This window comes from Chrysoperla carnea, chromosome 3 (genome assembly GCF_905475395.1).
Source record: "Chrysoperla carnea chromosome 3, inChrCarn1.1, whole genome shotgun sequence".
Taxonomy (NCBI): domain Eukaryota; kingdom Metazoa; phylum Arthropoda; class Insecta; order Neuroptera; family Chrysopidae; genus Chrysoperla; species Chrysoperla carnea.
In genome coordinates, this window is record NC_058339.1 from 35,431,363 (window position 1) to 35,446,523 (window position 15,161).

At 29.3% G+C, this 15,161-nt stretch overlaps 2 protein-coding genes across 3 annotated transcripts; both read left to right on the forward strand.

Moving 5' to 3' along the window:
• Positions 1-688: 688 nt before the first annotated feature.
• On the forward strand, positions 689-8,617 carry LOC123295999 (protein PFC0760c-like). The gene is made up of 4 exons (XM_044877460.1): positions 689-1,193; positions 1,264-1,767; positions 7,620-8,221; positions 8,345-8,617. The coding sequence occupies exons 1-4, from the start codon at positions 689-691 to the stop codon at positions 8,615-8,617; spliced, it is 1,884 nt and encodes a 627-aa protein (XP_044733395.1).
• Positions 8,618-9,558: 941 nt separating this feature from the next.
• On the forward strand, positions 9,559-13,891 carry LOC123294878 (protein asunder). 2 transcript variants are annotated; one of them, XM_044876061.1, is made up of 6 exons: positions 9,559-9,981; positions 10,038-10,324; positions 10,386-10,476; positions 11,181-11,918; positions 12,642-12,987; positions 13,514-13,891. In XM_044876061.1, exons 1-6 carry the CDS (start codon positions 9,670-9,672, stop codon positions 13,825-13,827), a joined length of 2,088 nt encoding a protein of 695 aa, XP_044731996.1. In that variant the 5' UTR covers positions 9,559-9,669; the 3' UTR covers positions 13,828-13,891. The 2 variants fall into 2 exon arrangements, with proteins under 2 accessions (XP_044731996.1, XP_044731997.1); XM_044876062.1 differs by having other exon boundaries at positions 13,523-13,891.
• Positions 13,892-15,161: the final 1,270 nt, after the last annotated feature.

Genomic DNA, 15,161 nt, shown 5'->3' on the forward strand with positions numbered 1-15,161 from the left:
CATGGTATAAAAACAAAATAGAATTCTATAAATAAGAAATTATATACAGAAAAAAAATTGATGAATATTGAATAAATTAATAATGAAATTAAGAAGAAAGTATACCACTTTAACAGTAGTACCTGCACAAACAGCAGGTAATACCTATAAAGTATGATATTTAATTTAATGTTAATGAATATACGATGACAATAATGAAGGAAAATGCATGGTCGAGGTCAAGAACAACTATAATATCTCTTCCGCAAAGTAATAAATGTACGAGTACCTACACCAGTAACTCTATAAAATATTAATAATAACATTAACTGGCCTTCCACCACTTACCATTATATTACCATCATACACCAACAAACAACATCTTCATGTGTGTATGGTATGGTAATCTCATCCACGAACAAATAAATATAATTCAAGAATATATAAAAAAAAGAGGTGTCACAAACCAACTCCATCATCCACAAAACTCCTCCTGGTGACGTAACGGATATATAAAGCTATGTCGTTTACTAAATACCTCTGTTAGTTGTTAGCGGTGGCCTAGTGCAGTTCCCGCGTAATTTCACCACATAGTTCTGTTTACAAAAAAAGAAAATATTTGAAATTTTGTGTAATTGTTAAAAACGATAATAATAATACTATAAAATAAAGATTATTTAATTTTAAAAGTAATTTAATAAAAATAAAAATGAATTTATATTTATTAATACCGCTAGCATGTCTAGCATGTTTTGTTACGTATAACGTAAATGCAACACCTATTCAAGTGATAAACGCACCAAAAGCACGAGAACTTTCATCCTCATCAGAGTTAAAAACAGATGATAGTATTGTATCAAGTAGTGAAAATAGTGAAGTCGTGGCTGATTTAAAAAAAGTCGATGAAGCATCATCTGAACCAGTTGTGCCAGCAGTTGTTGCTGAAGGTGAAAAAGAACAAGTAAAAGAATCTGGACGACAATCTCAACCAGCATCCTCTTCATCATCCGACGATGATGACGATGATGACGATGACGATGATTTGGATGTAGATATTGGTGATGATGACGACGATGATGATGATGACGATGACGATGATGTTGTTCGACCAGCTAATCCACCAGCCGCATCTTCTTCATCATCTTCCGATGATGATGATGACGACGACGATGATGATGATTACTTCGGTAGTTTTTTCGATGACATTCTAGGAGGTAAGTTTATTAAGTGCTTGTGACAAAGTCAAATGTGAACGACTGTTTTTTTGTTTGTTTTAAATTCTAGATGATGATGATGACGATGATGATTCACCATCAACTGGTGCTGTGCAACCACAAACACCTGTACAATCTGCACCACCAGCTATAGTAGCTGAAGCCGCCGAAGATACAGCAGCAGCCGAAGAACAATTAAATTCAGCTGATGGTGGTGAGGACGATACACAGACAGCAAACTATGACGATGACGATGCTGGACAAAATTTAATTGAAAAAGACCCAGAGACCTCAAATCAATTGAGTAACATTCAAACAAATTCTGTACAAATTGTTGACCCAGTACCATCGAACATACCTAGTGACAATACAAATAACGTAAATACTGACGATGATGATGACGATGACGATGATGACGACGATGGCTTAGGTGGTTTGACTGATGTAGGTGACGATGATGACGATGACGATGATGATGATGATGATTCAGCAGATGATGATGACGATGATGACGATGACGATGATGATCTCGATATTGGTGGTGATGACGTCATCGAGGCGAGACGTAATTCACGTGAGTCAAAATCACATAACAAGAAATCTACTACATCAAAAGGCCGTCGGGCAAATCATACGCGAAAACATAATCGAAATCATTCTAAACGTGGTCAAAAAAAATCGAAAAAAAATTTAAAAATTGCAAAAACTGAAAATAGTAGTACATAATAAATATAAAAGAAATAATAAATAAAAAATATTTTTGTACAAAAATGATTGGTTGTCAATAAAACCAATTGTGCGCATGACTGTTTCGACTACAGACAAAAATTTGTCAGACACCAATCTAATACACCAAAAAACAAAAACTATCTCACTATTTCAAATATATACATCGAGTGTATAAAATTGTCATTTTAGTGATATAATTTTTTTAATTTATTTATTTATTTAACAAACTGAGAAGCCAAACAAATTTCCTCAATATTATTTATTTCATTTAATTTATTTTTTATACATAAAAAAAAGAAAAAATCTTACAAAAAAAAAATCATTCCCATTTTAATGTGTACTTAAGAAACAAAAACCTTAGCTTTTAACACAGCTAGGTACAATGTCACACAAAACAGTGGCAATCAAACAACAAAACAAAAAATTGTGTTTTTAATGATTTATAATATATTGTGTGTGAATATATTTATTTATTGTAAAGAAAAAAATTATTTACAGAATGTACAAAAGAAACAAATATTAAAGATAAAAATTTTTTTTATAAAACCAGAAAAATGTTATTTTATTTACAAAAAAAAAAAAAAAAAAATCAAATCAAAAAATTCATAACACAATTATTCATTATTTCATTTTACATTATTCATTATGTGTGTGTATATAACATTTTTTTTTTATAATTTTTCATTTTCTTATAACTGTGACATTTTATCTAGTGGAAACAAAAGCTGTTTTTATTTCTTTACACTCTTTTAACTAATGTCTTTTATTTTTAATGCGTATCTCATATAATTTAAATAACAGTTAATTATTTAGGAATGTTACTAAAAACAGCAAATTTTTGTTATGTGATCTAATGCCTGATTCATTTTTACTAACAAGCGTTATGTGTTATTGGTATATCATTTTAAAAACATCATTAACATAATTAACATTGGAACCGCCTCTAAAATAACGTTATTATTAACAAATTACCGTTAAAATGCATGCAATAATCTTTTTTTTTAATGAATGCAATTTTTATTTCTTTCATTTGCATTTTTTGTGCAAACGTAGGGATGTAGAGGGATTTTTGACTTTTGATGGTTGGTAAGAATGTAGACTATTTTGACAAGGACGTAAAAACAAAAGAATGGACTGAATGACCAAAAATAATAACTTTCTCGTAGACTAATACTATCTATGATCATTTCATTTTTTACATATTCTATTACACATAATTTTAAAAGTTCCCTTTTAAAAGTGTGATATTTGATGACTTTTTAAATAGAAAATGTAAGAATTGATTTAAAGTGTTAATTTAATTATTATATGGGAATGAATATTATTTAGTAGAACAGCATGTGAAAGTAACATACAAAAAAAAAATCAGTTTGTATTGTTATTCTGACCTCTAGGCGTAAAATATTTATTGAAAAGAAAAACTAGCGAAAATTTTGATGAATGACAGTATCATTAACAAAATAATTTGTGTGTATTTTTGCAATTAAGAATCAAGGTTAAACATTGAATATTTTTGTTTAAATTAGATATAAATAAGGTGGTACTTTGTGTGTTCAATCAACAATTTCATATATTAAAAGGTGTCTTTAACCAATGACGCAAAGAAGTGGGTCACCTATTGGCCCGAATACATAACATTGAACTTAGAGAAGAAGTTCCATTAACATAAGTATATTATTACTGTGTGTGTGTACCTATGTATGTATCATACACCTTGCCAGTGCCACACTAGTGGTATGTGCAGTTCATTGAACCTCATCCGGTAAATATTCTTTTTCTTGTATACCAGAATTCAAAACAAATGTTTATGACCTTTCTCCAGTATACTATTAAAACTTGTTATACGATATCTATTATTGGATTTATTGAATATTCATTGTTGAATTTATTTAACAAAACTTTTTCCTTAGATTATTCGCTGTTTGGATATTCATTTTTATCGTTTATTATTCTAGTATACTTTTTACAACAGCTCCAAATTTGTAAGTCTTTCAGTGTAGCTTAGGTTCCTGCGGTATAAGTAAAATTCTTACAATCTTAGTTATGTATTTACATTAGATATCGTCTCGAATTTTAAGAGGAATATAACAGATATATATTATGTAGTAAGTGAAGCCGATTAAGGAGCACTGCAGGAAAATGAGCATTTTTGTTGATAAAATTCTTACTTGTACTTAGGGGAAAGTGATCTGTAATGATCCTTCGTTATTTTAAGTGAACCATTAAAGCGATCTACTATATTTATCGAAGGATGGCTTCCATGATATCAAATTTATCGTTCAACAAAGACTTATGGCGATGTATAAGCTATTTTGCGTTTCGTATCAAAAATATTCATTTTACTGCTTAAGATCTACGATAACACAAAATTTCAACGTAAAATTTCGTTTTTGTGTTAGTTTTCGCCGACTACTTATTTTACTCTTGACTTCTGTTGACTTTGAACAATATTATAACAAATTTTGATAAGCGTGTAATAAATTTTAAGGTCAGTTTTTATGACGATATTCAAATATGTCGTTACGGGTCATATAATCCCCTTTATATACGTTAAAATACTGCCTCATTTATCTTTTGCACGTTGTAAGTTGCTTTATGCAAATATAGTTCTTCGTTTTGAAGTTTTCATCTAAGGACGATCTTAGAAATATTGCCACAACTTTATTCATAATATCGTCTATTCAATTCTATTTACGTCATCTAATTTCAATTGAAATCGATTGTTGGGATATTAGTTTTACTCTGTATTTGTAGTAGTTGTTTACAAAATTCAAAGAAGATTGAATGGTAAGGGCAAGTAGTGCCTCAAAACCGCGGTATAACGAAAGCCAGGTAGGAAATTAATAATGAATAAATAGAAGATTGCGTATAACAAGTTTTCGTGATAATAAAAAAGTGCATGGAAAGCCATTTATGTTAAAATCGACCGAAAACTATAAATAATCTGTAAAAATGATAAATTTAAAACGTTATGACCTCGAATGCCTCAAAAAAGAACGTACATTATCTATTACTGTATCTTCAATATGATACGATAGAATGTACGATATCCTCTTAAAGTGAAACAAATGATAACTCGAAAATAAGACTCCATATTCCGATAAATCAACACATATGGCTCCAATATTCGAGTATACTGTCGTAAAATATCTCTACCCACCAGTGTATTTACAACATAATTGTGCAACTTTCCCACAGTGATCACACAAAGATCTATCAATCTAGAAATGGTTCATTGGACTAATTGCTTCAAGTAATAGAATTTTCATTAACTACCATTTCCAGTTATTAATTGAATTTCAAAAGTCAACCACTCTCTTAGAGGTGTGTAGTCACATACATACTAATTAACAAATCACAAATTTTTTTAGAAAAGTTTTCAATTATTATTCAAAATGCGTTTCTGTGTGTGTATTACAAAAAAAAAATATAATAATACATTTTTTAAGAGAAATTAGAACACTAAAATTAGTAGGAAAAAAAACTAATTAAACTACATAAGATTATTTACTTTTATAACATGTTTTTTTTTATTTGTTGTATCTTCCAACATCTTAAAAATATAAATTACTTTAAATTTATATTTTAAAAAAAAGTATACTCGGATGTTATAATACGCCTGTAAACTATAATTTAAAAATAGTTTGATAAAACGAATATAATAACGCTTATTACACCGTTATAATTGTATTTGTATGTAAAAATATATATTTATATTATTTATTTGATACGAAGTGTCCCAGAATCAAATCAATCTATTAATGTTTTCTTTCGCCGGAAATTTACACACACATACAAATTTAGCTATTATGTTGACAATAACCATAGATAAAATAAACAATTGTCACTTAACCTATTCATACTTTTTTAATCAGAGAGTTAACAATTTTAAACATACATGAGCATTTGTAATTTTGAGTGTTTGATCTTTCGATAGTTTCTTAAACTTAGACTCGATGGTTTCTTAAACTTAATCCTGAAGATACTGATCAGGATAATCGGGCAAACTTATTAAATTATTGTATTTCCGACGATCCTTGATTAGTGTGCGACGTTTTAATTCAATCCGACGTTTTGAAATAGGTGAAAAACGCGTCCTAGATTACGTTTTCTTTATGAGATCGTCAGGTGCCAAGCAGAAGTACTCGTTTTCGAAAATGTTTCCAACTTCGTGCTTATCGCTCTTGCACGATATAATGTTGTGTAGTATCATTTAGGTACTTATGCGATTATTTGATTAGCAAATAATGTATGTGATTTAAAATAGAAACTAAAATTATTCTAGTACACTCTATATGAGATGATTATTTTCTTTAATGCATGTAATAAGGGTAACCAAAACTTGAGCGTGTAAAAATATTTAAAAAAATAATAATTATTCAAGGTAACTGAACAAACCGTTGTTACCTCAATAAAATGTCCATAACATTTACCAATGACATTTTTATTAATAATTTTATTTGAAACAGTTACATGATAAAATAAATGTATCATGTAAATATGTTTATAAAAATAAGTAATTATGAATGAGTGCTCCTCAACTCATTAAAATTAAATTTGGCGTTAATCTGAAAGTGAGAATGAAATTATAATTACATAAACATTTTTGTTCTAATGAATTATTTAACGTTAAAAAGTAAATTTTGAGTTGTGGTTGAATATTAGTTTACATATTTATATTAGTAATTTAAAGTTGATAATCTATATTGACAATATATATTTAATGGCGACGAAATCTTGTTTTCATAGAGGATAACACTAAATTGTTAATGATACTTTCTGTATTTGTTTTTCTTTTCACCGATAAATTATTTTTGGATGGGATTTGGTATTAGAAATCAAGTGAAAAAGGCCAAACCTGGTTTTGACCCGAGAGCTCCACTTATAAATATTCTACGGATAATAAACGCAAATTACTTTATGAAATTAATATACTATTTCTGAAGTATGTAGCTGACTTTAAAATTGGCATACGCTGCTCGTATCATGACATGAAAATCTTAAAATTAGTTCACCAATGAAGATAAAATAACCAAATAATAACCACCTTTAATGCTTAAACGTTAAATTTTAAAAAATGATCCCTTGTAGAGAAAATATTTTTTTAAAACTTATGATTATCTTCTTATTACGCTTTTTTAAGATAAAATGATATTTTTCTTATAAAAATTATTTTCTACTTTTTAGTTCAGCTAGCTACAAAAGCGTGCTTTTTAATAGTAGTTTAAACTATAATTTTCAATCCTGAAGATAATGATCAGGATAACGGATCGGGCAAACTTATTAAATTTCCGTCGGTCCTTGATTAGTGTGCGAAGTTTCAATTAAGTCCGACGTTTTGAAATAGGTGAAAATCACGTTCAAAGATTCCGTAACAAAATAAAAAATGAAAGAAAGTAAAGTAGATAATTTCATGATGCAGGCAATTTTTGCTTATTATTAAAGGTGGCTCACTTTAGATCTCTGTGGTAATATGAATTACCCCCGTCAAAGTCATCTAATTATATATTCCATAGAAAATTTATAGGTTCGACTCTCGGAATATTTGAGAATGTCTTCTAAACTATGGGATTTGAATTTGGAAAAAACTTATTTAAAAATTGGAAATTACTTCTAAAAATTGATTTGAAAATCATTTGGAAAAGGCTTTATTAAATTGAAATTCTAAAATAAATAATAATATTAAAAAATTTATAGGTGCTATGTCGCCTGCAGCAAATCAAAGAATTCCAGCTATGTACATTTCAAAGTATAATCGTTTTGTTGATAACATTTTGGGGCGTATCAACAAAATTCTAAGACGATCCTATGATCCAGTTCGTGTAAAATTACAAAGCAATGAAAGTAAAAACAAGAAAAATTCAAATAAAAAAAAGAAGAAACCAACTAAACACACACGATCCAATACAAAACCACAAAATGTACAACAACCGGAAAATAAAATGGCCGAAGTTGAATTAGTTGAAAAATTATCGAGAAGTCTGGCTGAAGCAGAAGAGAAATTCAACGAGAAGTCATTATCGCCCAGGAATGAAAACGAAACGATGAAAATGAATAATGAAGAAACTACAAGACGCTCTTCTAACAGTAAAGGTTCATCAAATAGGAACAAAAACAAAAAGAAAAATAATAGTAACAAAACAAAAGCTGCAAAGAAAAACCAAAAAGCTCGAGCTACCTTATTTGGATTATCATCACTGCGTAGAGATGGAGATGTATCTGTGAATCTAATGGCCGATCATACTACCGTAAAAACTAACTTTATCTTAGGACCATTAACACTTAAAGTAGAAAAAGAGGTAAGATTTTAAATTTTTTAATTTTATTGATTATTTCCAGTTTTTTAAATCAAATAATCACAATGCGTAAATTTATCACATAGTATTTACCTTCAGAAACTATTTAATATTATTTATTTCTAGTTTGGACGTGGCGTCAAACGTGAACTAAAAAGTGCCACTGCAACAACAGCTGAAATGCATGGAAAATTAAGTCTACGAATTGTGCAAGGTGGTGCTGCTACTTTACACTCAATTCGAGTACTTCAACCGAAACAAGTCCGGATTGATAGTCCTGATGATCATGATCGAACGAGAGAATTTGTATGGAAACGTAGTGCACAAATTGCACAAGTAGTCTCAAAAAAATTAACTACAGCCACTAAATCAATGCTCCAACCAATTCCAAAACCATAAAGCATATTTGTTAAGTTTATGTTTCTTAAAACATTATTTATAATTCCATAAAAAAAAACATTGATCATAAAGTTTTTTCAGTATAAATAATTATAAATAATGATTTTAATATTGATCTCCATGTGAAAATTATGTTATACGTATATTTATTTGATATTTATTAAAATTTAGTATTTATTTATAGACAAATTATTTATTGTATTTATTTTAAAGGGGTAGTTTTTTATAAATAATTTGGTTTTGAATAAATAAATCTATTCATAAGAACTTATATTTTTTAATTATATTCCTACCGATCGTCAATATATATGTTGAAAAAGAACTGACTTGTGTTTTCTATTTTGTGTAGGTTGCATATTCCAAATATTTAAAATTCGTTCTTAACATTTTTGCGAATACTTTACTTTTAAGATTGCATCTAAACTGGTTATATTATTCTATGATCTAGACTCTACGACGGAAACGTGTTTTTAATTTCCATATTTTCTTTTAAATAGACATTATTATTCCAAATTAAGAGTTAGTACCACGAGTCTCCTACATTCTTACGGTGCGATCCGTATTTGACCGTGATTTCCAAATTTGACAAATATTCCATATGATAACAGAGCTTGACGCTAGAAGTTAGATGCCTTTAAAATGATGGTATTTTCTGGACACTTTATGATTCAAACAGCCGTATAAAATTGTGCTCCACCCTTCATACTATGCAAGAATATACAGTATGAATTATCTCTATCAGAGACTATATCAGTAAACTTTACCGATATATTCTCTGATCTCTATCGTGTCTACCTTACACTACTACTCTAATGGATTCTCTTTGGTAGAGACACTTGATTATATTATCTCTCACTGAGGGCACCACATTATTAATAATCATAGATATAACATATATATTGAACAGATTTCAAGTTTATCAACCAAAGCCAAACATATTATTTGAAAAATGTCAAATTTGTAAATATAACCTAAAAGAGAGCCTAAAGAATAAATGATGTTAAAAAATTAGACCGCAAATTCAACAAAAACACATTGATTATTATTTAAAAATGGCATTCCAATCGGACGGAATGTTTCCTGCAAATCATAAAACAGTATTTGTCTTAGATCACACACCATATTTTGGTATTTCATGTGATAGCTTAATCGAATTTGAATTTTTGAAAACAAGAGGTACCGCAATAATCCCATTAACGCCAATATGTAAATCTTTGTGGACGTGTTCGGTTGAATCAGCAATCGAATACTGTCGAATTGTTTGGGATTTATTTCCTCAAGGGAAATTAGTTCGATTTATAGTCAGTGATACAATTGCACACATTTTAAATACATGGAATCCTCAAACACAAAATTTAACGCATGTATGTATGAAACAACAGGTTTCTAATAAGAAATATATGAGCAAATACTTTTTTAGATAATGAACGCTATGTCTATGATCGGAATACCACCCAGAAGCGTTCCTGCAAATGTAGAATTATCGGTTTTGCATGGATTGCGAGCTGCTGTGGAAGCGCTCTCAGAATTAACAGATATTCAAAAAACACATTTGAATAACCCGGATAATAAACAGCCAAAGCTATTGAACAATACACGAGTGATCTGTGTTACTTCAGCTCGTGACGATGAAAGTATGAAAAGTTTAGAAGAAATTTTTCATAATGTTTTAATAACTCAAAATAAACTTTTAGCTGGGAATGAGAAGTAAGATACTTTTTACTATTTTGAAATTGTTTAAAAGCTAATTTTGTGTTTTGAATTTTAGTGCTTTAATAATAAATCATTGTCATCTAGTGATTATTAACATCAGTCCTAATAATATGGATTCACCTGTATCAAATCATCCGCCTAAAGAGGTATTACATGAATGATATTATTCAAAATCATGAGTCGAACTTTGCTTTCATAAAAATTATCGAAAAACTGTGTGTTTTTGAGAGTTATTTTTCAAATTAGACCTTTTGTTTAGATTTTCTAGAAGATTTTAGCAAATGTCCTCTGTTTGACTCATAAAAAAAATGATTCTTATAACTTATTTACATATTTTATTGTCGCTTTTCGCCACAGCTTGTGCTCTAAAATACAGTGTGTCCCCGGATAAAGGTACTATACATGTAAATTTTCTTATTTTGCATTTTATAGCGATACCAAATTTTTTGCTACTCTATTAGAAGTTTTAAATATACTTACATACTTTTCAGAATAAGCAAAACTTCTTATAAAGAATGACTTTTTTTCTTAAAATGCAAAATAAGGAAATTTACAAGTATAGTTACCTCTATCCGGGGACACACTATGTATTACAAAAGTTTGCTACAGTGAATAATTAATTCTGTTCGAATACATACGCGGTATTTAGGACAATTAAAAATTTTTCGACAATAATAAAAACAATTCTTCTAAAATCCGCCTGATTACTTAAATCTATTCCACCTATAAAGCTTTTGAATTTTTAAATATAAGAACAATATTTTGTCAACAGTTTGCTTAATAAAGATTACCTTATATTATATTATTAAACAAAAATATAGTTTGTTCTAAAAAATATATAATTTTTTAGCTCTCATCAATTCTTACAACCGAAGTACATTCAATAAAAGCTCCCACAATTTCAATGAAATTATCTCACTTAATTCTTCAACACTACGATTTGGCAAGTACAACCGTTACTGGAATTCCTATGAAAGAAGAACAAAATGCTAGCTCTTCAGCAAATTACGATGTTGAAATATATCATGCTAGTGCAGCGCACACAGCAATATTAAAAGGCAATACAGCTGATACAGCTATGATAAAAAATTTACGTGAAGGATTTGAATATGAAACAGTTACACTAAAATGGTGTACACCACGAGGTTGTAGCGCTCAAGAAATGCAAAATTGTACAGCAATGCATCGAATAACACCTGTTGATGTCAATTCACGGCCGTCTTCATGTTTAATCAATTTTTTACTAAACGGTCGATCCGTAATGTTGGAAATGCCACGGAAATCGGGTGGAAAAATTATTAGCCACTTGCTAGCGGCGCATGGTGGGGAAATTTTTATCCATACGCTATATACAGCTAGATCTGTATTGGAAGATCCACCATCTATATCAGAAGGACCAGGTGGTCGTGTTACAGATTATAGAATCACCGATTTTGGTACATTTATACAAAATAATAAATTAGTACCGATGAAATGTAAAACAGAAGATAGTGGAACGCCGGTGGAAAAGATGTTAGCCCGATTAGATAGGCAGACAAAATATTGGCCGATTACAATTAGTTCTACATTAGTTTTTAATTTAAAAAATGTAAGTTTATTTTATTATTAATTTTTTCAAATCTGAGTAAAAATTCGCATAAAAGTTTTTCGCATATCCTAATTTTCCTCCCTTATTTTTATACCTTAATAAAAATTACAGTGAAGGGAAAAAGTTTGATAACTCTCAAATTAAAATTTCGAGTTCAAGAGGACCACAACGTTTGTGTTTCCACATTTATTAAGTTTATATCCCAAATATTCCTTTTGATTCAGTATTCTCTTGGTCCTATTGCCACTAATTTTTGGCCACAAGCATCTAATTATGAAGCAAACACATCAATCTGTCATATTTGTCATTGCTTTTTCTACATTATTTCGTAAATATTGTTTTAAATGATATAATCCTTTTTGTATCCTAATCTAACTTATCTGCCCATCACCATATTTCCCCTCACAGTCTATGGCTGGGAATCCAGGCAAGATTCAGTTGATTCTGATCTTGTTGTTCAGAAAACGCTTCTCAACAACTTAAAACCACCTTTTATAATGCCATTTTTTATACTTTGTAGCTTTAAAATGGCGAATATTTCAGAGTATATACTTAGACCGATCGACCGACTTCATTGGATACTCCGCGACATCAATTACTGACCTATTTTTTCAGATAACCTTTAGATACCAGTCTATTAATTTATTATGTCTTATATAAATTTTCACTCCATAATTACTTCATTTAAGTTTCGATCTGCTTAAAATAATTTTCTCATTTCAGTATATTGATCCATTACCGCAATTAATGACTAAAGATACATTAAACGATGAAGAAGTTGTACAATGTAAACAAGTTATCTACAATTTAATTGGTTTGGAATCAAAACATGAACCATTACATTTAATAAACGTTGGACATCGAATCAAAGGTCAAAAACGTGAAGATCAATATAAAGTTTTATGGTCAGAAATTGAAACGTTATTAAAAAATAATTGTCACACGAAAAATCATACAGCAGTCTATAATTGTCTGTTGGAATGCCATAAATTTCCAGTTGAAGAAACTGAAGCGAAAATATCCGATAAAGTTGAGTTAGATCAAGCCCTCCGAGAATTGGATCAACTTGGTAAGTTACTTCATAAAAAAAATTATGTGTGTCAGCTCCGACGCACGATTAGAATTTACTTTTTAAGTATTGTGTAGTGTGCAGTGCCTGTCAGGTTATTGCCAGTCAAACAATAGATGCTTAGTCTAATATACGTACTATGTAGCATAATTTATTTATGGTAACCCAAAAAAATTAACGCGGAAGACGTACGATATACGTTGGCTAAGTAGCTTTGTAGTAACAACTGTCAATCAGGTTATTGTCTGTTTCAAACAATAGATGCTTTGTCGACAGCACACAAGTATATAATCATTACTAAAAAGTGAAAAGTGCGCACGATAGGTTGCGCACCAAAAACATAAGGAGGTCATTCAACCACTAGATTTTACTCATATTTTTTTCATACCAGGCACGTTATATGAAAACCGATCCTTTTTTTTAAGAAATAAACTCCAAAAACTGTTAAGATTATAGAGGTAGTCGAGGTTTTTAAAACTATACAATTTCTCTGATTATGTTTAATCTATTATGCTAAATGTGTTAGGTAAACCAGACGTTCCAGATCAACTTGCAAGAGCATCAGTTATCCGTGCTACAACTGATTCGCCAATGTCACCACCGCCATTAACAAGTATTTCGACGAATGGTACAAAGAATACATCACGAACATCCTCGAGTTCAATATATGGCGGACCAAAATCATTCCTTGATATTTTTCTCGGTATGGAAAAAGTTCAACAACGCACTGAATTTCATGGACGTCTTGCAGCAGATGGGCCAGTTGCTAAATTATATCCAAATTTAAATTTAGATAAAGATCGTGGTCCAAAACCAGATGTCTCCATGGAGGTGGAATAATGTCTTAATAGGTATAAGTTACAAGTGTCTTTAAAATAAATAATTGTAAGCTCAAAAATATGTACAGTACTTTTAAATAAATACATATCTAAATATATCTATTTTGCAATAAAAGTTCTAGCCTATTTTTAACTTTCCAATTGAAATTTTACTGCAAACGTATCATTTATACTGCATATGTATTCAATTGGATTTTGATGACGTCATTAAGTTCAAAAAATCCATTTTTTTGATAATACAATCAAATTTTATCCATTCTAAAAGTAATTTTTTTGACATCCATTAATTTTATTCCAAACCCATCATTTGTATGTTAGATTTTCGCTACCATACCCTTTTCTTCTAAATTTCGGGACCAGGATCCCACATTTTTAAAGCTATTAAAATCTTTTTGACCACAAATTTAAGATGGCTCAAATTTACTGGGATTACATACACCTACTTTATCAAAATTGGATATACATTGAATATAATAAAGAAAAAGTAAATTTTTAAAATCGATTTTTTTGGTAACAAAGAAAAATTATATTCGATAAGAATGGAATTTTTTTTTTTTGTATTTTTTAAATTTATTTTTATGTTTGTTTAAAAACTTCCACGCTCTTGCCTCTTTGTATCCTCCCGCCTGTAGAAAAAGACTCATCCAAATGAAGAAATGAAGGAAAAATGACCAAGTTTTGGCTTGAGAATTTTATGAAATTTGAGTATAGGGTAATTGTAACCCAAAAAATACAAAAATTGACAATTCTTCCTCTGTAGCACTAAACAAAATCTCTCAGGCTTACGCTTTTATCCAAAAATTGGAATAATAAAATTAATTAATTGTAGAAAGTTATACAAATTTTAATGAGTGCAAGTCTTTTACAACAGCCTGTAAAACGATGGATTAGAAATCGGGATATAAAATAAAGAATAAACAAAATCCAATAAATAAAATTAATTGTATATATTATGCTCCTACACAGTACATACATTTTTGTCTCTAAAGTCTCATCATTCGATACAATTATTAAATAAAAAATAGTGTAAATTAGACATCCATATCATCAATAATAAAACAAAAATCAATTAAAAAATTTTGTTGGAAAATTTATTCTGTGATTTTTATTTTTAATCTTAATTTTCTTTTAATAATTTATAGAATTTTTTTTTTTTGTATACAAACGTAATTTCGAAGTTCAAATAAATTTATATTTTTCAAAATTTATTTAAATAATTTTTTACCAAAAAAATTGTGTAATGAAAATTACTACAAATCAAAAAGTTTTATTTTTTATTAAACTCAAAACAATCTACTCAGACCCAAACAAGATCATTCATTTTATTTATTAATT

Coding starts and splice junctions, on each gene's coding strand:
- LOC123294878 (XM_044876061.1), top strand. CDS start 9,670: ATGGCATTCCAATCGGACGGAATGTTTCCTGCAAATCATAAAACAGTA. Junction 11,919..12,641: donor TAGTTTTTAATTTAAAAAAT/GTAAGTTTATTT, acceptor TTCTCATTTCAG/TATATTGATCCATTACCGCA. Junction 12,988..13,513: donor CCGAGAATTGGATCAACTTG/GTAAGTTACTTC, acceptor TAAATGTGTTAG/GTAAACCAGACGTTCCAGAT.
- LOC123295999 (XM_044877460.1), top strand. CDS start 689: ATGAATTTATATTTATTAATACCGCTAGCATGTCTAGCATGTTTTGTT. Junction 1,768..7,619: donor CGAGGCGAGACGTAATTCAC/GTGAGTCAAAAT, acceptor AAAAATTTATAG/GTGCTATGTCGCCTGCAGCA. Junction 8,222..8,344: donor CACTTAAAGTAGAAAAAGAG/GTAAGATTTTAA, acceptor ATTTATTTCTAG/TTTGGACGTGGCGTCAAACG.